The 22,287-nt window shown below is 42.1% G+C and overlaps 2 protein-coding genes across 2 annotated transcripts in view; both read right to left on the bottom strand.

Moving 5' to 3' along the window:
• The window catches only part of pappaa (pregnancy-associated plasma protein A, pappalysin 1a), a 189,150-nt gene that overhangs the window by 19,718 nt on the left and 147,145 nt on the right, over positions 1 to 22,287 (bottom strand). The window contains 2 exon segments of the mRNA XM_080418844.1: positions 10,594 to 10,692; positions 13,297 to 13,368. Coding sequence (XP_080274970.1) covers positions 10,594 to 10,692; positions 13,297 to 13,368 — 171 coding nt within the window.
• Positions 2,957 to 3,815, bottom strand: LOC308077687 (exosome complex component RRP41-like; the record flags this gene model as incomplete). Its single annotated transcript, XM_080418546.1, has 1 exon — positions 2,957 to 3,815. The coding sequence occupies one exon, from the start codon at positions 3,813 to 3,815 to the stop codon at positions 3,084 to 3,086; it is 732 nt and encodes a 243-aa protein (XP_080274672.1). The 3' UTR covers positions 2,957 to 3,083.

The raw sequence follows: 22,287 nt of genomic DNA, 5'->3' as shown, positions 1-22,287 counted from the left end.
TTAAACCTACAGTACATTCAGACTAATTTCATTAACAAGGTTATTTAGTGTGTTAGGAGTAGCCAAGGCATTTAGATAATAGTGTATGATGTAATTCAATGACAGGCAAGCCAGTGGCTATTAGAGAATGGGCTCCCACTAAGTGACACGCAAAGCGGATTTATACCATTCAGTCTAGATTCTCTCCTCTCCGGCAGCAACTTAACATATCAGCCTCATTCCTCCACTCGATATTGCCTTTTTATGTCCCTCACCCCCGATAACCTCTCGTGTCCTTCATTCCTGGCAGCTGATGAATCACATTATGATTGGTTATTTCAGAACAATTTTCTCATATCTTTCCCGCAAATCCGAACGGTTCCACCATGCAGAGCCACTGCTGGAAAATATCAGTCAGAGTATTTGTGCTTCAAACGATGCCAAGGCAGAAAATGCCTGTAAGTCAGCTTGTGGCTTCAGTTTATTGAGCTCAGGTGATCCGCTTAATCGTCACGGCTTCGGGAAAATGATGCCGATTCAAGAGACACGCTCCACCAGGAGTGTCGCGTGCGCCGTGCGAAGTTTGCTATGGCACAGGGCGGAAACCTCTTATCTCCATATTTAAACGTTATATGTCCTACTTGATCGTACTACAGCGTCACACGCAAAAGCATCAAAAGTGGCAGATCCGCAAGCTCGAAACGCGGCGCGAAGCGACGCGTTTCGAGCTTGTCGATGTGCTACTTTTGATGTTTTTGAATTTGAATCCTGAAAAGTAACAGTTTTGTACATATGAGGTTTCCACCCGACACAGACGATATATATACACACACATAGGGTACATACATACAGATGGTCAACCAGAAAACATAATACCTCCTGGCCCCGGGCTATCTAAATCAAACAAATTATTCATGCGCGTGATAATGCTGAATTATTCTACTTGTTAAAAATGTATTACGCCAAGATTGCGTGTGCGATAGAACTATAGCTGCGTGCAGCGCAACTGGAATAGCTACTGTATGTGCGTTTGACCGTGATTCATGCGCATGCATGAATTAGCAGGTCCTCGCACGTGAGATTCGCACAGAGCCTCGCACAACCCCGGGGACGGGCAAGACAATATCAACTAGAAAAAGTGCTCCTCGGAGCACAGGTCTCCGCCAGGTCGGGTAGGTTATTGTGGCCTCCTGGTAGCGCTATAATAGGCCAAAGTGAAAAGGGTGTAATTTCTTCCTAGGCCTTTCACGGCAATCGGAAAGCGGACAGATCCGTCTTGATCACATGACTATAGAGATACTGTGTGCCAATTTGCGTGATGTTTGGACAAAATCTCTAGGAGTAATATTAAAAACATTGTTTGGGGCAAAGGTTCTGCTCTGGCATCCAGGGAGTGTGTGTGCACAGTTTCGCTGCGACGGACGGACGGACGAACGGACTCACAGGGTAAATACATTAAAAAAATTGCTTCCGGGTTAAACGGTCTCATGCAAGAAAGACACACTCGTCTGGGCGCTATCATACACTCTATAACATTAACGTTCGGGGCAGAGGTTCTGCTCTGGCATCCAGGGAGTGTACGTGCACAGTTTCGCTGCGATCGGGCCAACGGTGTCGGAGATTAGCTGGTCGCGAAAGACGCACGCTCCTGGGCGCTGACATGAGTGTGAATGAGCAGCTGGTTGAACTACACAGGCACGCCCACGTACGTTCTACGCTCATGCATGTCACTGGAAGTGAATTCAAAAGTAAATTATTTTCCAAAATGAAGAGGTGTTTTTACCATAGCGTTACACATTTGGGACACACCCAAATTGATTTTTGACATCCTTTTTCTGTTGTTAATCTTGGTCTCTGATTTACTTAAATTCATCAAGTTTCTTTTTTGTTTAATTTGGATTCTTCATTCACCATTAAGGAATATTTGACTTGTCTTCAAGACATCACAGGGTATGAAAACAATAGAAAACAATAGAAACCCATTTCTTGGGTGAAGTATTCCTTAAACTATGACTGAAGCTTGTAGATCTGCTATTTTCACTATTAAAAATGGGGATTTACAGGTTTTTGTACAATTGTGTCCTGGGGTTACACCAAAATGAATGTATCTTTTGGGTTTCAAGATGGAACGTTTGGGAACCCCTGATTCAAGCCATCAAAGGCTGTTGAACAGAAGAGGAATCCTGTAAAACCATGTTATATACAGAGTAGACACACACAAAACAACTCTCTTTCCTTTTAGCCACGGAGGGTCAAAAGTCAGGCAGAATGCTCGCAGTGTTCGGCCCAAAACCAAAACAAACACAATGTTCTCTATAACATTTGCAGGAGTCCGGAACGCTCTTCCCTATTGACATCAAACCGTAGGACATTCAATTAAAACTGTAACCCTATTATAGGACATGTTTGCTTTGGTACGTGACATGAGAACTCCCATCGGGGCCGGCAGAAAAGCCCCCCATTCGCCAGGGCCGGCTTTCATACACTCTCCACCGTCTCTCCCCCAACCTGCCATTGATCCTGTCACAACCGGGCCCCGCCAAGGTCTGTTAGTGAGTGTGAGTTAACGTCGCTGTCGGATAAAAAAACCTTGTAAGTCCAAAACTATAACTTTTGATACACTTTATTGTTATTAAGCCATTGTTTAGCAACTTTAGCTCATTGACTGCCATGGACGAGTTAACTCGTGAAATTCTGCCAGGGCTCACACTGCCAACGATGAGTTTGGACACTTTTTTTTCCTCTTTTTTTCCCCACACTTGATCCAAAGATGTACTGCTCCATTCATTGTATTTCATGTATTTTTGCCGAAACATGCTATTTTTAACGGCGTATAACAAGCGAACGTGATTAGCAACCATCATGGGATCGATCATACTGGAGATAAATATTCTGTGACTACTTGAAAAGGTAAGAAAATCGCTGTCAGTCTGGGCCTTATTTAGTTGTATGTACTCTGGCAGTTAAAGAGTTAATTGCAAAAAATATCTAAGACTGGTCATTACATATATCAAAGAAAATGTACCCAACTTTTTCATTCATCCCACACCATTCAAATTCCAACTCAGCCTGCGCCCAAGTTCTAACATTCCCTCTCCCCCCCATCACTCTCCAGTCAGCACATTCACTTGCAGGTGTTGCCGCACTACCTCATCCAATACCTTGCTTACACCTTTACAAGCCGTCACGGCGGCCTCCATCAGAGTCTCTAGGTGGTCCTGATGTAGCCTAGCGTCCATCTGCAGCAAAGCGATCTGCCCCCCGCGTGGCAGGAGCGCCATAGCCAACGAGCTTCCTCCGCTCTCCTCCACGTGGGACAGGTCTGCCAGGGGCGTCTCGTCCACAAAGCCCACCGTGCAGGCACACACGTAGTCTCGCATCGGAATGCCGGCGTCGATCACCGCCAGTGTGGCGGCGTTCACGCACGCACTGTAGTTCCCACCGTCCGACTGCAAGATCTTAACATAGATGTCTATTTGAGAACGTGGATAGAGCTGGGTCATCACAGCCGCCTCGAACGTCTGCCTTAGGTGAAGACTCGTCTCTGTGGACTTGCGGTCCCCGTGAGGTCTCCTCTTCCTCTCGGCTGTACTGAATGTGGCCATGCTGTATTGACAGTTGATAACCGCTCTGTCGTGAAGGGTCCGGCTGCGTGAACCTCGCATTTCATGGGGACCGTACACGACGGCGAGGACTTTGGTGTTGCCCTGCTCTATGTACGCAGAGCCGTCAGCCTGGGCAAACACACCCATGCGAGCTTGTACTTTCCTGAGTTCAGATGCTTTTCTTCCGTCTAGACGGTATCCCTGATCGGACAGCAGTTCAAGGCCTGCCATGTTTGTGGAAATCGGCCCAAACTTTCACTTTTCAGGAAATGAAAACAAAGAAGAACCTGTGTTCCAATGGATCCAATACTGTTATCATCCTATATTAATATAAGCTAATGGGAGGGCCGGCGGACCTCTGATGTCATTCTGACTGCGCCATAAACAAACCACAGCCACGTCCACGTGAATGTGAAAGTGGTTGAAATCTGAATGGCCGGGCTTCGCACGACGTGTGTCCCTTCTATGCCCATGTATGGACAGACTTTTTTGGGGGACAGAATTTTTTTTGGCTGGGGCCGGAGGACAAAGTGACCATGCCCATGTATGGACGAAACAGGTACAAAGCCTCATGTAAGCCCCGACCCCTTGGGTCTGGCAAAAATAGCAGATATACAAGCACACAGCGCGTCACTTCATGCCGCACTGCGAGCTTGTACATCTGCTATTTTTGAACATTTTGGGTGTTTGAAAAATGTTGAATAATTTTGAATTACGAAAACGTTTGAGAACTACTGATTTAGAAGGCATTTGTAGAATCGGCCTCAGGTCTTAATGGGTTAAAAACAAGAAAGAAAGAAGAACATAAAAAATGTGACACATGGAGATATGAGGTTTCTGCCCGAGTCAGGCCAGCTGATGCAGAGAGGAGATAGAGTCAATGAATGGCGGTGAAACCATTGTGGGAGTGAGGTCACTCCCCCCCCACTGGGCCTAACACTGACTTGTTAGCTTCAATTAGAGACTCAGGATACGTTACCATAGGCCTACATCAGAGGTTCTCAAATGTTTTCATGTCAAGGAACCCCTCAAAATGATGTATTTGGCAGCGGACACCCATTTGAGAATATTTGGTGCCAGGGACCCTCAGAATAGATTTGTGTTAAAAAAAAAAGCTAAATTATTCAAAATTCGCCAAACATTTTTGAGATTTTTGCAAAAGAATTAATCTAAAATAGCAGATGTACAAGCTCAAGACACGACAAAGTGGAATCTGGGAACCCCCAGGGGTCCTTGGAGGGGTTTCAGGCGGTCCCCAGCAAAAGTACTTAATATAGCATCACAATAATCTTAACCACTTTATCCATTTATGCGTTGGCTATTCAAAATAGCAGATCTACTTGGACATCTGCTATTTTGGAAAGTCTTTGAATTATATCGAAAATATTTGGAACCTTTTGAATAATCTTGGTTTCCTTTTTACATAAATCTTCTCTTCTGGGGATCCCTGGCACAAAACCTGGTGGTCTGCGGCCAAGTACAATGTGACCTTGACATGAAAAAGTTTGACAACCTATGATCTAAATGTCTCAATAGAAGAGCAAGGAAACCAAATACAACCACGCCAATTGTGTAAGTTTAAGTTATATTGTATTAATACACAAGAAAATTACATAGTACAGTTTTACTGTAAGTAAAACATAGAAAAATCAGAGTATTTCTTTCACCACTGCTGATACCCAAGATAGACCCCCTACACACACACACACACACACACACACACACACACACACACACACACACACACACACACACACACACACACACACACACACACACACACACACACACACACACACACACACACACACACACACACACACACACACACACCTCTCGCCTGGGGTCCTTAAGCCTAATTTACAATTGCTGAAAATAACTTATTTTCGAGCGAAAACGTTATTTTCGGCAATGACACCGTCGTACGGCGAAATGTCATCAGGCTTTACTGCTCATCAGCACTCAACCTTCCAGAACGCAACGCGGGTGGGACCAATATGTTTAGATGATGCAACAATCCTGAGTTAAAAGCTTGTATCTCTGGCTTTGGACAGGATTGTTCTCTTTGGCTCAAATGAAACACATATTTTTCCTTCCTTGGCTCTGCAACCAAGCGAAAAACCATTGTTCTTATGCACCGGGAACAAGGAGAGTAGAATGACCAAAAAATAAAAAAAGATCAAGCAACAGAGAGGCAGGGGGTGGAAAGATCCCGTTTGTTAAGGAGAGCAAGTTTCTTCTCTCTCTCCCCTGTGGCCGAGGATCTCAAAAGTGGATGAAGGTTTTACTGCGAAGGTGGATCGGAAGCAATCACTGGATCTCTGATTGCACGCTTGGGGAGAAAAAAGGGACATCCAAGGGACATCTATCCATCTTCCAAAAAGGAAATGAAGACCCTACCCCAAAGCCAGACACACAGACAGACAGACACAGCCAGCCAGACACATAGACTGCGATATAAATCCAGCCAGACACACACAGAAGGATATGCCAGGAGTACTACGAAGAGACGCTCGCCAGAGACACTGAAGCAGCCCAGGCCAGAGGAGCAGATGCTACAGCACAGAAGCTACAATACACTTCCAACCCGCTCCCAGCCAGCAGCTATAGCCCAGACCGAGCCAAATAAACCACCTATTCCAACGGAGAGATTCATTAACATAAAGACCAAGGCCAAGCACTTACAGCGTGGCCCTGAAGAGGCCATGCCGTCTACAACATGGAGTGGGAGTGGGGGGGGGGTTCGATAGGTGGGTATGTACTGTATGTAGTAGTGAGCTGGGCAATTAACCGAAATATACATTGTTGCTGTCGGGCATAAACCTCTTATATCGAAATCTTTGTTTGTTTTTGCGTAAATTAACGCCCTACTTCATCATACTACCACGTCACACAAAAGCATCAAAAGAAGCAGATCCGCAAGCTCGCAACGTGGCGTGAAGCGACGCGTTCCGAGCTTGTAGATCTGCAACTTTTGCTGTTTTTGAATTTGAATCCTGAAAAGCAACAGTTTTTGAGGTTTCCACCCGACAGAGACGACATCCTAAAGCAATAACAGGGTATGTTAAGTGGGTAAGTGTCCTGTGTGGGTGGATGTTGTTTCTCCTGACCCACCAAAAGTGAAGCACAACTATAAACAACAAACACTTAGAGGTTTTACTTTGAGCCAAATATAACACTTTCTGGACATTTTGAGGACCGCCGGGCATCCATTTGATTTTTAGCAATGCTTCTATGACCTTTGTAGAATCGTCACTGCCGTGCTTCACTCAGGACAAAAGGACTACACTCAAAACTTCAACAATTATATACCATTATTACAGCTGGGGGAAAAAGAGGCATAGTAAGACTATATCCAAACTGACATATAGAACCAATAACCGACTTAATCCTACTCATGTAGGTTAATTGAATGTAGAAACATTGCAACTCGTCGCAATGCAGCAGACGAGTTGCAATGTACTTTTGATATTTTAGAATTTTAATCCTGAAAAGTACGAGTCTCTGTCGTGAGGTTTCCACACGACAGAGACTAATTGCTCCGACGATATCATCAGTTGCAACCAAACCATAGTCCAGAGATACAGTAGATCACGTCACTTTGTGGAAACCTTAGGCGGGAGCAAAAGGATTTATGGGAAGATCGAATTTGAGCCCACAGACTACACACTTTGGGGGGTAATAGCTCTGAGCTTACATGGGTGTACAACAAGGACAACAGCTGTGCATTAGAAACACTGAATACGGGCCTCGTACACGCATCATAGATGGAGTCTGATGATATCCACTTTCTGGCTCCCGGCGGTAATTTGAGGCTTGGAGGCCAGGCAAAAGAGAACGGTGGAAACCTTGTATGTCCAAAACTGCTGCTTTTCAGGAAATAGGAAAAAAAGAACCAGTGTTCCAATGGATCCGTTGTCACAAGCCATAATTAATTTTTTGTGTTTTTACGTAAATTAACGCCCTACCTGGGCTGGGTAAAAAATATCCCATCTACAAGCTTGTGACGCTTTTGCACGACGAAGTAGGGCATTCATTTACAAAAAAAAAACATTTAAATATGGAGGTACGAGGATTATTTTCCGACGGGCGGCGACGAAAGAGGTTTGGGTTAAGAGAGACGGTCAAAGAGAGGGGTTGGCTGGGGTGAAATCAATAAAGGGTTCAGCAGTACATTAAGTTGTGGTCTACATTGTGCTGATCTTGTAGGGGTAGCTACAGATCAATGGTGTAAAATGTCTGCTCCTTAAATGATAAGGGCGAACAGTGGAAACTAGAACTGTAAACATTAAACCAACCATCCACAACCATGACCGTGTGCAGTGCAACGCTATTGATGAGGGTTAGAATTCAGAAGATAACAAGAGCTTTGGTGGCATCGTGTCGAGCACAAGGAGGGCCTATCATCTAGGCAGGGTGAAAGAACATCTCGTACCTCTCATGCGAATCCAAATATTTTATTTAGATGTTCAAACTATTGTTTAGAAAACGTAATGCACTGGAACCCGGAACCAAATCTCCCCCCTTCTGTTTTCGAACATTGGAGCTGTGCGGAGTGTGCAGAGCTGTGTTATGTCACTATTGAGCTTAATTTATACTTGTACGCCGGAAATAGCTGCTCTACAAGCAGCCAATGTGTCACCACCGGTGTACGTACGACACCGCTGTGCCACACTGCCGTGCAACACTACTACTACTACTAAAACCGGGCATTTCCTGTTTATAGGCTCTTTAACCACTTAAACCCTCTATTCTTAGTAAAACGGACCCGAGTTACAACTTAACTTGGACCGTGTTTTTCTTTCTACACCAAGTCGTGTCGTCGTCAAAAATAGCCGATGCGACTACGTGTGTTGTGAGCTTGTAGATCTGTTATTTTTTGGCTAAGGGACCAGTCGAAATTTACATAAGGGGGGGCATGGAGGAAATGTATGTGCCCTGATCTAAAATGCCATGACCCTCCCTTTGACAAAAAAAAAAAATCAATGACCCTCCCCAAGTGATTACAAAAAAAAGAGTAACCCTCCCCACCTAGAAGTGTCACGATATATTGTGTCACGATATAGCCTATCGTGGTATTAAAATGTGATGATAGGTATTGTCATGATGTCATACTGTATCGTAATATTTGTTTTATTGTTTTTTTAATAAAAAAAAAACACTTTCTTTTTTTTTGCCGGTGAAAGTTAGGAGTTTTTACTGTATGATATGAAATGTAAAGCTTATCATAATCATAGTAATTATTAATCATGTCCTCCATCATATTCAAGGTATTTTGGAGAGAAACTCCAGTCAGTCACTTTCAGTTTAAAGCACTGCAGAGGGGAGGTGTTGTGTGTCAGCTGATGCTCGTTGACGCTCGTTAATGTGACATGCATCTGCACTCTCAAATAGGCCTACATCTAATCTAAGATTGTATTATACTGTATCTGGTATTATAGATTTTTTTAGCTGTTGGAAATAACTAGGCTGCACTTGGTTGGTAAAGTCCAGATGACAAAAATATGAGGTTTGTGGAATTTATAGTTATGCAGTCTTATATTATATTATATTTGTTATATTAGTGTCTATCTGTCCTCTGAAACAATGGGTTTATAGTTAGTGAGAACTTCACTTCTCCATTAAGCTTGCACAAATGTATTTATTTGTGTGTACAAAGCACTTTGTAATTGTTTCTAACTTGCTTTATAACGTTATTTATAAGATGATGGCCAATGTTGATGATACATGAGAAAAGAACATTAATAATATATCATATCGATATCATGCCCAACATCATGTATCGTATTGTGAAATTCTTGACACCCCTAACCCTCCCCATCAAATACAACATGACATTTAAAACTGATATGTCCAATGTTTTGCTTTCCACATTGATTAGAACATTGCTGTAGTGTAGTCAGTCTTGCTAAATGCACAGTGTATCTGTAGTAGTGGTAGCAGAATGGATAGTGTTCTCATCTTACATGTGGGAAACCCATTGAATCCTGGTCAGATTGAAGAAAGTTGAATATTTGGTAACCAGTAGTTTAAAACTTTTGTCACTCTGCCCTTTTAATTATCAACTACAGTGACTACAACTACACTGTTGCCTACATAAAACAAATTAGGCTATCAATTATGGCCTGATGCTTCTGGTTTTACTTGTGGAGCTAGGCATCTATACACAACTGTCCATATAGATCCACATTAATCACATGCACAGAATTACTTCAAATGATTATGAATATCCAGTTATAGTAGGCCTATTTATAATGCATCTCTCCAATAACGCCTGTTGAAGTTTTGCTTAATTGTTCAACCACCATCGTTAAGACGCTGAATAGATTTGACTGGGTCGTTCACACTCGCTGTGCGTTGATGGCTTGTTAACGACCGTCATTGATTCTAAATAGACAAGGTGTTACTTAATTTGAATTCTTTGTATCCTTTGAAATGGAGAGGGGTCATTGACCACTGTTCTGCTGTACTAAAAAGGTATATAAAAAACGGACTATTTTATCAATTCAAAATTGCATGACCCTCCCTTGGATTCAAAGTAAAATTAGCTGACCCTCCCTTGGACCAAAATTAGAAAGGCATGACCCTCACCTATTTTCCTCCATGCCCCCCCTTATGTAAATTTCGACTGGTCCCTAATGTGTCCCAGAGAATATGGATACTGGGGTTCAGCTGGTGAAGGACAACATAACGTAGAAAAGCTCGTAAATCTGCTACTTTTCCCAATTGAAACGGAAAGTGGTTAAGTGTGTCTGTGTAGCAGAGTGTTTCCAGTGAGCCAACATGCACAATATCAGCAACCCTGACTCTGTTTGACCAGAATGGAACAGAGCCTTCATTAGTATCATTGGTAACACCTGTGAAGGAAGTAAGAAGAGGCCCAATTTCTTTCCAATATATGGCTCCTGTGCATAGAGCCTATTTCGTCTGAAAAAGGGGGAGCAGAACAAGACTTGGGAGGAGTTGTTGTTGTGACACACTACTGCAACTACCGGTACTTGCTGCTTACCTTCTTGGTCTTGACAGTGGACTGGCAGCAGTCTCCTCCATCGTAGTTGCAGAAGGCTCTGTTGTTCACCGAGTCACAGTAGTTGTCTCCCATGAATGGCTGTATCAGAGAAGTTAACACAAAAAAACATCATAAACCAGAAATATAACAACACCACCAATATTTTAGAACCAATAACCCTGTGGTTCTCAAACTGTTTTTTTTTTGTTTAAATCAAGGACCCTGTAAGGGTCCATTTGGTTCCATTTATACACTCTCAGAGTCACAGATCTGTTAAGGGTCCATTTGTTTCCATTTATACACTCTCAAAGTTACAGACCTCTAAGCGTCCATTTGGTACTCCCTCAATGACACCCCTGGGGGTCCCTGAACCCCACTTTGAGAACCCACTCACTGCAATAAGCGGTTAATCTTGCTCATGTAGGTTAATTTAGTTGACAAAATCGATTAGTCAATAATATTAGAAGCTTGTAGATCTGCTATTATCCCTTTTTTATTTTATAATCACTGCTTAAATCATTCATCGTTAATCGTACTCGAGGCAAAAGTTAGAAATAATCCCTAATATTGATTTGAAGTCATAATCGCTATCATGAAGCATGCATTAAAAAGGATGTGTATCACTGGTTTGTGTTATCCTTTTGGCCTTAATGTCTGTCTTAATGTACCACGTGCTGTTTACATTTCCTACCACTTTTCTTTTTTTAAACAGTTTGTCCCGTGCCAAACCTTTCAGCCCCGTTTCAGCCTTAGTTTCAGTTTGAACTGTCATGGAATGTTTTTCAAAGCTTTTACGCACCTATTGTTTTCGGCCTAAGTTTCCCCTTTTGCAAATGCTTAGGTGCATTTTAACCCATTCAATCCGGGAACGCATCTGTGTCACTTTAGATTTATTTGGCTATTCAAAAATAGCAGATATACAAGCTCATAGCGCGGCACCGAGTGCCGCGCTATGAGCTTGTAAATCTGCTATTTTTGAAAAAAAATAAAATAACATTTTGAAAAAATCTGAAATTGTTTTAGTTTTTTTAAATGTTTTTTTTTTTTTAATAAATTTTTTGAAAATTTTTGAATATATATTTTTTAAGCGAACATTTGTCACTCAAATCTTTGCTCCTGGGGGTCCCTGGAACTAGATATTTTACAAATGTTCGTTTTAAAAATGATATATTCAAAGATTTGCACACATTTTCACGATTTTTCAAAAATAGCAGATCTACAAGCTCCTAGCACATGAGCTCGTAGATCTGCTATTTTGGAATAGCCAAGTATAAAACAATGGTTTAAGTGGTTGCACAGACGTGTTCCCGGTCTTAACGGGTTAAGGGTCCAGGGTGGAATTTGCTGAATAATCTACTATGTAATTCCCTCCATCTTTCAATGTGACTTTTTACGCCACAAGTGTGCCAGACATGTAAATCAAACTAAGGACATCATAAAGTACACTGGTGCACAAAGCGCCCCAAATAAGGTGATTTACGGGGTCGTCCCCACCCCTCTCCACTTGGGTTAACAATTAGGTTATCGTCTCTGTCGGGCGGAAACCTCACATGTCCAAAAAAAGTGTAACTTTTCAGGATTCAAATAAAACATTTAGCAAAAATAGCAGAAAGACTAGCTCGAAACGTGTCACGAGATCTGCAAGTAGGGCTTTAATTTGAAGAAAAAATAATGTTAAAATGTGGAGATAAGAGGTTTCTAACCTGACAGCGACGGTATCCAGTTGGCCTACACTGTGTGGATGAAATCATCCTTCCAATGCGGTACAGAGGAATTATTTCATAGTGGAACTATCCATATATTTTTTTAAAGATGATTCTATCTGTGACTTTTTTGATTAATAGATTTTTTTTGTATTATTGTTTTAAAGTTATTTTTTTATATCAACGAATCGATTATCCACTTAAGTGTTGTTTCATTATCGCATAGCGGTGTGAGGCGTTAATAGAGAAAATAGCAGCTCACAACGCATTGCAAAGCGATGAATTGTGAGATTGTAGGTCTGCTATTTTCACTATTGTTTTTTTACTTTTCACCTTTGCAATTGTTTTATTGTCTGCATGCGTGTGTGTGTGTGTGTGTGTGTGTGTGTGTGTGTGTGTGTGTGTGTGTGTGTGTGTGTGTGTGTGTGTGTGTGTGTGTGTGTGTGTGTTCCAGGGAGGGGAGTCCCCAGATACATTATTTATAGTAAGGAACCAAATGGACTCTTAGAGGTCTGTAACTCTCAGAGTTAAATTCAAACTGAGACATTTCAAATGGGGGGGGTCCGTGGCCTAATGCGGTGGTTCTAAAAGTGGGGTCCATGCAGGGACCTTTGAGGGGGTTCCAGGGGGTCCCCAGCTAACATGTGTTAATATAGCATAACAATCTGTCAATATACAGTAGCATTCAAATCAGTTGAACCACTTTAACCCTATATACTGTACATTGGCTAAAATAGAAGATCTACAAGCTACTGTAAACACATCTAGAAATGTTGAATGTTTGTTAAACATTTTAAGGACACAAATCTTGTATGGGGCCATCCCTGGCACTAAATATTTCCAGATGTGGGGGTCCGTCCACGGCCCAAAATACATATTAATTTTGGGATGCTTGACATAAATAAATAAAAATGAAAAACAGTTTGAGAACCACTTGGTCTAATGCATAACAAACTGGGGTCCTTGGAATGAAAGAAAGATAATTCAACAGAGTCCTTACGTCACAGCCTTTGATGCAGTGGAGCATTTCTGGGTGTGGATACCACTTCAGCCCCATGGTGCACACTATAGTCTGTAAGATCACACAAAAACACATACCACTTCAGCCCCATGGTGCACACTATAGTCTGTAAGATCACACAAAAACATATACCACTTCAGCCCCATGGTGCACACTATAGTCTGTAGATCACACAAAAACATATAGCACTTCAGCCCCATGGGGCACACTATAGTCTGTAAGATCACACAAAACATATACCACTTCAGTCCCATGGTGCATAAGGGCTGGTAAATTCATATTAGAATTTCGACTATTCCTCGAATATTGGGAAAATATGTATATTCAAATATTAGATGTTTATTTGACAGGGACAATACAAAAAAACTATGTATTATTGGATCCGAGCACTTGATACATTGTTTTTTGTATTGTCCCTGTCCCCTGTCAAATTGAGGAAAATTACCAGCCCTATGGTGCATACTACTGTATACTCTGTGGGGTCACACAAAAGGAGTCATTTAGGGTTGAATCAATGAAAAGAGTAAGACTGTATAATATCGTTGCTGTCAGGCAGAAACCTCTTATCTCCATATCCTAACTTTTTGTGTTTTTTCTTAAATTAACGCCTTAAATTAATTTACTTGATAATATTACAGCGTCACACAAAAGCCACATTTCGAGCTTGTAGATCTGCTACTTTTGCGACTTTTGAATTTGAATCCTAAAAAGTCACATATGGACATATGAGGTTTCCACCCGACAGACGACATTAAGGTGGGGTCTATAATGCACTATAATGAGCTTGATAAGGCTTCATAACACACGTTTTAAATGTTTATAATTATGCATAACAAGTTTATAACTGACTTATAAAGCAATTTATGGTAGATATACTATGTGCCGTTTCGCTGAACTTATAATACATTATTACCAGCACTTAATACTTCTCTTACATTTGTTATAAGTTGCTTGCTACTGTATACATAATCATAAACATTCATAACGAGTGTAATAATGCCTTATAAGTGCATTATAATGCATTATAAATGTGTATTACACCCAACCTTAATATACAGTATAAACATAGGCAGGACCTCTTTGATCCATTAACACATAATAATGCTTGTCAAATCACTCATCTTTCATAATTGTGTGAGAGGCGACGGGGCTTTCCCCATACTGCCTTCTCTTTAACACACACAGACACACACACACACAGGCACACGCACAAGCACGTGCACGCACACACACGCGCACACGCACACACACACACACACACACACACACACACACACACACACACACACATATATATATGCATACCATAGTACATGGTATGCATGGAAGTTTTCACTGTGAAGGCTCCTTTTGATTTACGACTGACCCCTTTCCACCTCAGACACAGGGCTGAATCAAATTGATTTTGACATGATATGACTTGATATAAAGGGTTGCTTCTTTCATAACTGAGCCATGGCCCCCAGGAGGGACAGATATAGCTGCGAGAGAAAGAGGAAAAACAAGAGGCAGAGAGAGACAGAGTCAGCACGAGAGAGAGAGAGAGAGAGAGAGAGAGAGAGAGAGAGAGAGAGAGAGAGAGAGAGAGTTGTTCTCAAATATCTTTGCAGAATGTGTGGAATCTCGTCCTGTGCCCCCACTGTTTCTCTTCATTGAGATGCAAAGCATTTGTGTTTTTTTTGTTTTTTGGAGGGGGGTCGGGGGGGGTTGCTCGTACTCTGTATTTGCGACATATCGTTGTTGTCGGGCAGAAACCTCTTATCTCCGTATTCAAACGTTTTGCTTTTTTTGTCGTAAATTAACGCCATGCTTGATCATACCACGGTGTCGCTCTAAAAGTATCGAAAGTATATCCGCAAGCTCGAAACGCGGCTCGAAGCGGCGCGTTTCGAGCTCGTCGATCTGCTGCTTTTGCCTGTTTTTGAATTTGAATCCTGAAAAGTAACAGCTTTTGGACATAATGAGGTTTCCACCCGACAGAGACGATAATGTGTCTGTGGTCATGCATTCATGTCTGTGCGATGTGTATGTGGTCATGCGCTTGTGCGTTGCGTGCGTGTGTGTGGTCATGCGTTCACACGGTGCACGTGTGCAAACATGACGCGGCACACACGTCAAGGCATGGTGTGACTCCACGTTTTAACTCATGGAATCCTATAGTTTTCAATGTACAGAATGTTCAGATTATCAAGATCATCATGTTGTTAATCGTGTTATCATGTTGTTTAGACGAGATGCTCGGTCCATTGTTTAATTACCTGGAGTGCTAGTTTCTTGAGGCACTATACCGAGTTGTGCTTCTGCATTATTATTTTTTGTGATTATTTACCCTGTTTATTGCAAAGTCGCTCTAGATAAGAATGCCTAAATTGTAAAATTGTACTTTGTAAATTGATGTGCTGTGCTTACAGTATGTACATACGTGCAATGCGATACCGCTACGGTACATTAACCACATTCACCTTGGCGTCCCTATTTTTGGGCAGGTCATTACAGGTGAACGTTCTAAAAAAATAGCCTCTGAGCTCATGTGCTTAATTTAGGGTGGCGTTTTATCAAAGTGTCCAGGGGTGCTGCAGAATACTTAGGATAATATTTAGAATGTATCAATATCGCTTCAGTTCAGTAACCACTTCTACTTCGACCTACACCATATCTCTTTGCCAAAAATAGCAGATCTACAGTACAAGCTCGCAACACGTTGTGACGTGTTGATAGCTAGCTTGTAGATCGCCTATGTTTGGCAAATGTTTCCCCCAGATTAGGGATGCTGGGGTTGAAGTGGTTAAACGTCAAGTATAAAGTTATTTTGGTAGCAATTATGAAGTATTAGTAGCCATTGTTCTTATTAACGCAAGCAACATTGGCTTCTAATGTCAGCACGCTAAGTTTCCAGGAAGAGAAAGAAAGGCTGTAGTTTCTATTAGCTTGGGAATCCTCATGGATGATGTCATTGGTAGGGCAGGTTTCTGAACTGTCCACAGTTCAGAAACAGTGAGTAGATCATGGAAATGGTGACGTCTTATAATAATGAGCATTAGCGAGGACCAATTATATAAATGCTACGGTTGAAAAAATTAGTGAAGTGTTCCTTTATAAGTGATTAAAGATACCAGATGGCGTACTAGGTGCAAGATGCATTAAAAAAAAACATAAAATAATATGAGCTGATTTGAGCTGTTTATTTTCTATGAGAATGCTCATGGTGTTTTCTTTTGTTTTTTTTCTGTCAGTGGGAATAAGGTTTGTCCCCAGACATCATAAGCTGTAGTGTGCATGACCAAAAATGCCATCCGCAGCAAAGAACCGGTTGACCTCGGAAAGGGTCTATTTCCCAGTCCCCCCCACCACCAACCACCCCCCTCCTCATGTCCCAATAACACACACACACACACACACACACACACACACACACACACACACACAAGTTGACGTGCGCTTCTCTTTTCACTGCTTGCAAACTAAGGTATTTTTCATTTCAGTGCCGTCAGCAAATCAATGCAAAAAAGAGAAAGATGGGGGCTGTGGGGGGTATGTGGGGGGGAGGGGGGATTTGGGGGAGAGAGAGAGAGAGAGAGAGAGAGAGAGAGAGAGAGAGAGAGAGAGAGAGAGAGAGAGGGGGAGAGAAAAAACAACAGAGCATCTGAGGACAACTGGGAACTGCACACACAAGGCACAGTTTCTTAATACTACTACGTTTCCCAGAGTTCCACGGGGGGGAGAAGTGGGCCGGGCCTATATCTTACGCTACTATTACAGTTAGGTATACATGGTAGTAATGTGTGTTTGTGTTCAGGCCTGGCTTAAAGCACGCGCTTCAGAGCAGTGGTTCTCAGCCATTTCAGGCCGCAACCCCCCAACCCCCTCAACTCCTACAAGTGCTTGTCAGGGTGGGGGTCCCAATTTCAAATATGATCATTTTGGGGGTCCCCAGTTCAAATATGATCATTTTGGGGGTCCCCAGTTCAAATATGATCATATTTGAACTGTTGAGGCATTACCTTTAGTTTGACTCGGCCCCTACATGTGCTTGTACATCTGCTATTTCTGAAAATTTTTGAAAAATCTTGAAAATCTTGAATAATTTGGAATCTTTTAACACAAATCTTCTCTTCTGGGGGTCCCTGGCACAAAACATTTTCAGATGGGGGGGGGGGGGGGTCCGCAGCCAAATACATATCAATTTGGGGGTCCTTGGCACAAAAAAGTTTGAGAACTATTGATTTAGAAGGCATTTGTAGAATCGTCCTCAGGTCTTAAGGTTCATATCCTCGCAAGTATAGTATAAACGTACAGTGTGCGTGTGTGTGTGTGTGCGCGCGAGTGTGTGTGCGTGCGTGTGTGTTACTCTGCCCATAGTAACAGAGGATAAAGCATGCTGCTCTGGGATAAAAGTTGTAGCCACTACTTTCGCCCTCCTCTCCCTCTCACTCTGCAAGGATGATGTCATCGAAAAACTCTCTCTCCCTCTCCCCTCTCTCTCTCTCTCTCTCTCTCTCTCTCCCCTGGCGGCGATGGCCGTAAATCATCCGTGCGTTCGTGGTCCCGGCCTCACCTCTCTCACCACGTTATGGGATCCTCACCCACCCTGAAGCCCCCCCCCCCCCCCACCCCACACACACACACACACACACACCCCCGAGGGGAAGGGGGGGGGCGCTGATATAGCACATAAAAATAGATCCCCCTCCCTGTCTTAGCTCCCAAACACAGCCGACGAGGTCGTGTCCCTAATACGTATTAGTCATATAGAAAATGACTAATTCACAACCGCCGAGTGCGACAGGAGGGTAATTTTGCTGATAAAGTGGGGGGAGGGCAGGGGGGCCGGGAGGATGGATGTCGGGGAGGTGTGTGGGTGTGTGTGTGTGTGTGTGTGTGTGTACAGTATATGTGTGTGTGGGAGAGGGGGTGTGTATGTAAACTTTTTCATGTCAAGAACTCCCGAATTTATATGTATTTGTCCGCGCCACCCCCATCTGAAAATGTTTGGATTAGAACATTGTCCTAACATTCTCAATATTTTTCCAGATCTACAAGCTCACAACAATGCGTTATAGCTGTAGTGGGCTTAAATGGTTCAATGTAGGTTTTGTAATAATAATCAAAATATACAAAGTAACTGGTATATCTAAAACTGTCAAGGTAGTGGAGTAAAAAAAAAAAAAAGTACAATATGTGTGCCTCTGGTATGTAGTAGAGTAGTATAAAGTATTGGTTCTCAAAGTGGGGTCCGGGGACCCCCAGGGGTCCTTGAAGGGGTTCCAAGGGGTCCCCAGCAAAAGTTGTTAATATAGCATCATTATAACCACTTTATTCATTTATATGTTGGCTAATAGAAAATAGCAGATGTCACAGTGTCCACGCTGCTTATTTTTGAAAAATAATTTGGACTTTTCTTCACATAAATCATTAAATATTCACAAAGACTTTTCAGATGGGGGTCCGCGGCCAAATAAATGTCAATTTCGGGTTCCTTTACATGAAAAGGTTTGAGAACCACTGATATATAACATTAAAAAAAGTGGATATACTCAAGTAAAGTAAAAATAACTCAAAACTGTACTAAAAGTACAGTACATGAGCAAATGTATTTAGTTCCATTCCAGCATGTTTAGAGGACATACAGAGTACCAGGAAAAGAAAGCTAGAGCTCTAGTGTAAGTGGGTCACACCAGGAACCCAAATACGACGGCTTGATAAGGGACGATACATCACCATTACTGATTAAGGTAGAGCCTCGTACTCAGCATAAAGTAGAACTGGAGGAGAGAGGGCATTCAGGGATAGGAGGAGGAGTCTGCTTTTAGGATACAATGATGTCATTGCTGTCGGCCGGAAAACCTCTTATCTCCATATTTTATGTTTTATGTTTTTATTTTATGTTTTTTCGTAAAGTAACGGCCTACGGACGGCCTACGTAATCATAGCCTACTACATGGGTTCCCAAACTTTTCAGCCCGCGACCCCAAAATAATGTGGCAATTAACTCGCGACCCCACCTAGCCCTGGAGGTGATTTATGCACATAAACTTGCACGTTCGGTGCGCATTTGTAATGTATTAAAATGGTAAAATGTGCTATTTGTAATCATTTTTAGATTGTATTTCATCCATTCTGTTGATTTTTTTTATTTTTTATTTTTTTTTATGACCCAAAATAATTTCGCAACCCCATCGTCAGTGTCCCGCGACCCCAACTATGGGAACCCCTGGCCTACTACAGCGTCACACAAAAGCAGCAAGCTCAAAACGTGGCGCAATTTTTGAAATTTGAATCCTGGGAAGTAACAGTTTTGGACATAATTATGAGGTTCCCACCCAACTGAGGCGATATACAAGAGTAGCGAAAATAGCCGATCTACAAGCTTATCCATTTATTTATTACCTGTTTCGGACAGGTTTCCACCCGACAGCGACTATAATATCAAGAAAACAATATTTTGTCCTAAATGGGGGAGGTTAGGATTACTAAACACTCGGAGCAGAGAAGAAACTACGCTGATGTTCGTACACAGTATACAGTCCTCAACGATGATTTAACAGTGAGAGTGTTGTTTTACAATGAAGAGGTCTTTTTTACTGTGTTTATGAGAAATGCCACTAAAAGTGATCCCTCCACTGAACACTGTAATCTGCAGATGAATAGGAGTTATGTGTAGTTTAGGGAGTTGGTTCTACCATGGCACACCAGTGTGCGTGTGCGTGTGCGTGTGCGTGTGTGTGTGTGTGTGTGTGTGTGTGTGCGCACGTGTGTGTGTGCGTGTGTGTGTGTGTGAGTGCATATTTGGGCACGTACAGTATGTGTCTGCGATTAGCGATTACAAGGAGTTGGGCCGTACTTGGAGTGCCACCTATTAAAAGAGACAAACGTTGGTTTCAGATCCATATCTATTATTCTTGTTAACTTTGTTTAATGAATTGAATGTGATTTTAAGCATTCGGTATGGTACAGTATGTTAATCCACTAGGACCCGGAACGGATCAGTGTAATTTTTTAGATTTCTTTGGGCTATTCAAAAATAGCAGATCTACAAGCTCATAGCGTGGTACCGAGTGCCGTTCTATGAGCTTGTAGATCTGCTATTTTTGAAAAATCTTGAAAATGTGTGCGAAAAAATATATATTTTTAACTCAAATGTTTGCTTCTGGGGTGGGGGGGGGGGTCCCGTGTCCAAATACATATCATTTTGGGGGTCCTTGACATGAAAAAAGTTTGAGAACCACTGATATTATAGCAACATAAGTTTTTGCAAAAAACTGTTAGGATTTAGAAGAATCCCCCAGAAGCAAAGATTTGAGATTTGATTTTTCAAAAATAGCAGATCTACAAGCTCATAGCGCGGCACACAGTTCCGCGCTATGAGCTTGTATATCTGCTATCTAGAAATGACACAGACGCGTTCCCGGATTGAATGGGTTAATGAATTAAATGTGATTTCAAGCATTCGGTACGGTAGAGTATGTTAAATACAACTAGCACATCTGCAGTGGCTGGAGGTGGTCTCCTATACTCTTCCATTGAGAAATGTAGACCCTGGTGTCAGGTATAGGACACCTATTGATTGGCAAGTAGTACCGCCTGAAGCACATAAGTGCATTATCTCCGCTGCGGTCAAGAGGGAATTGCATCTTGGATGAGCTTCTCTCATAATGTGGGATCAGGGCCCACCTGAAAATCTCCAAAAGAAAATCGCGGCCCACCCATCCGACCCCTAACATGGCAGCCAAGTGGTCAGATGAGTGGGCTCAGCCGCGTGCATGTTCAGAGCAATGATCAGTCAATGGAACTAAAATAGAATACTTTACATGTTTATCGATATCGATATAATTTCTCAAGGTTTTATAGAAAAAAATACCATGTTTTTTTCTCTCTTCCTCTTTTTTTTTATTTGATTTTTTACATATTTATATATTAATGTTATATTATCAATACAATCATAGTGCTTAGCCAATTATTTAGGGTTCCACTTATATCCTCATGGTCCACAGGTGGGGAATCGCCAGCCTCATAATTATGTCCAAAACTGTTACTTTTCAGGATTCAAATAAAAAAAAACAGCCAAATCTACAAGCTTGCAGATCTGCTATTTTCAACGCTTTTGTAGTGTGATCAAGTAGGGCGTTAATTTACGCAAAAACACAAAAAGTTAAAATACGGCGATAAGAGGTTTCCGCCCGACAGCGCGAAGATAATAAAGCTTACAGATCAGCAGCCTCAACACTGCTGACGTGGTTCCATCATCACATCAACCCCTGCATTGATTTCACCTCATCCAACCTGCCACGTATTCTGTCACATATCTGGGAAACTGCCACCAACACCGTGATGCTAAGCTCCCTATATCCCCTGTCCCCTACTGACATGATCGTCTACACAGTGTTGCCATGTCTTGCTTATTATAAGCCACTTTGGGCTTGCCTTTCTGTAAAGTTGCTTGTAAAATATTGGTAGTTGCGGGTTGTTTTTTTTGGGCTTGTTTTTAGTGTAGTTGCTTATTTGGGCTTGCTTCCAAAAAACATGTAATTACTGTATTATTTAAACCAATGGTTCTCAAATATTTTCATGTCATGGACACCCAAATTATTACGTATTCGTCCCTAATCCCCATCTGAAAATGTTTTGTGCCACAGGGAGCCCCGTACCAGATTTGTGTTGTTAGATCTCCAAAATATTTATTTCAAGATAATTTGTGTGTTATAGCTAGGCCACATGAGCACTTTAAACCTATAAACTGTATACATCGGCTATTTGAAAATAGCCAATCTACAAGCTCACAATAGTCGCTTCTTTTGGGCTTGTTTTCCTAGACCTGGTTGCTTATTTCTCTTGCCAAATATGGCAACGCCGACAGTCTCTGCGGCTCACATTACTGTCGAGTATAGAAATCCTATCGGTTTACAACAAATCCATTACAAACGGCAATCGTTTCATCTTCCACCTGACCCTCCCCATCACCATCATCATCTC

This window comes from Gymnoscopelus braueri, assembly GCF_963280865.1.
Source record: "Gymnoscopelus braueri genome assembly, chromosome: 22".
In the NCBI taxonomy this organism is placed as follows: domain Eukaryota; kingdom Metazoa; phylum Chordata; class Actinopteri; order Myctophiformes; family Myctophidae; genus Gymnoscopelus; species Gymnoscopelus braueri.
Note: the sequence above shows the minus strand (reverse complement) of the source record. Positions and strands in the feature narration are given on the sequence as shown.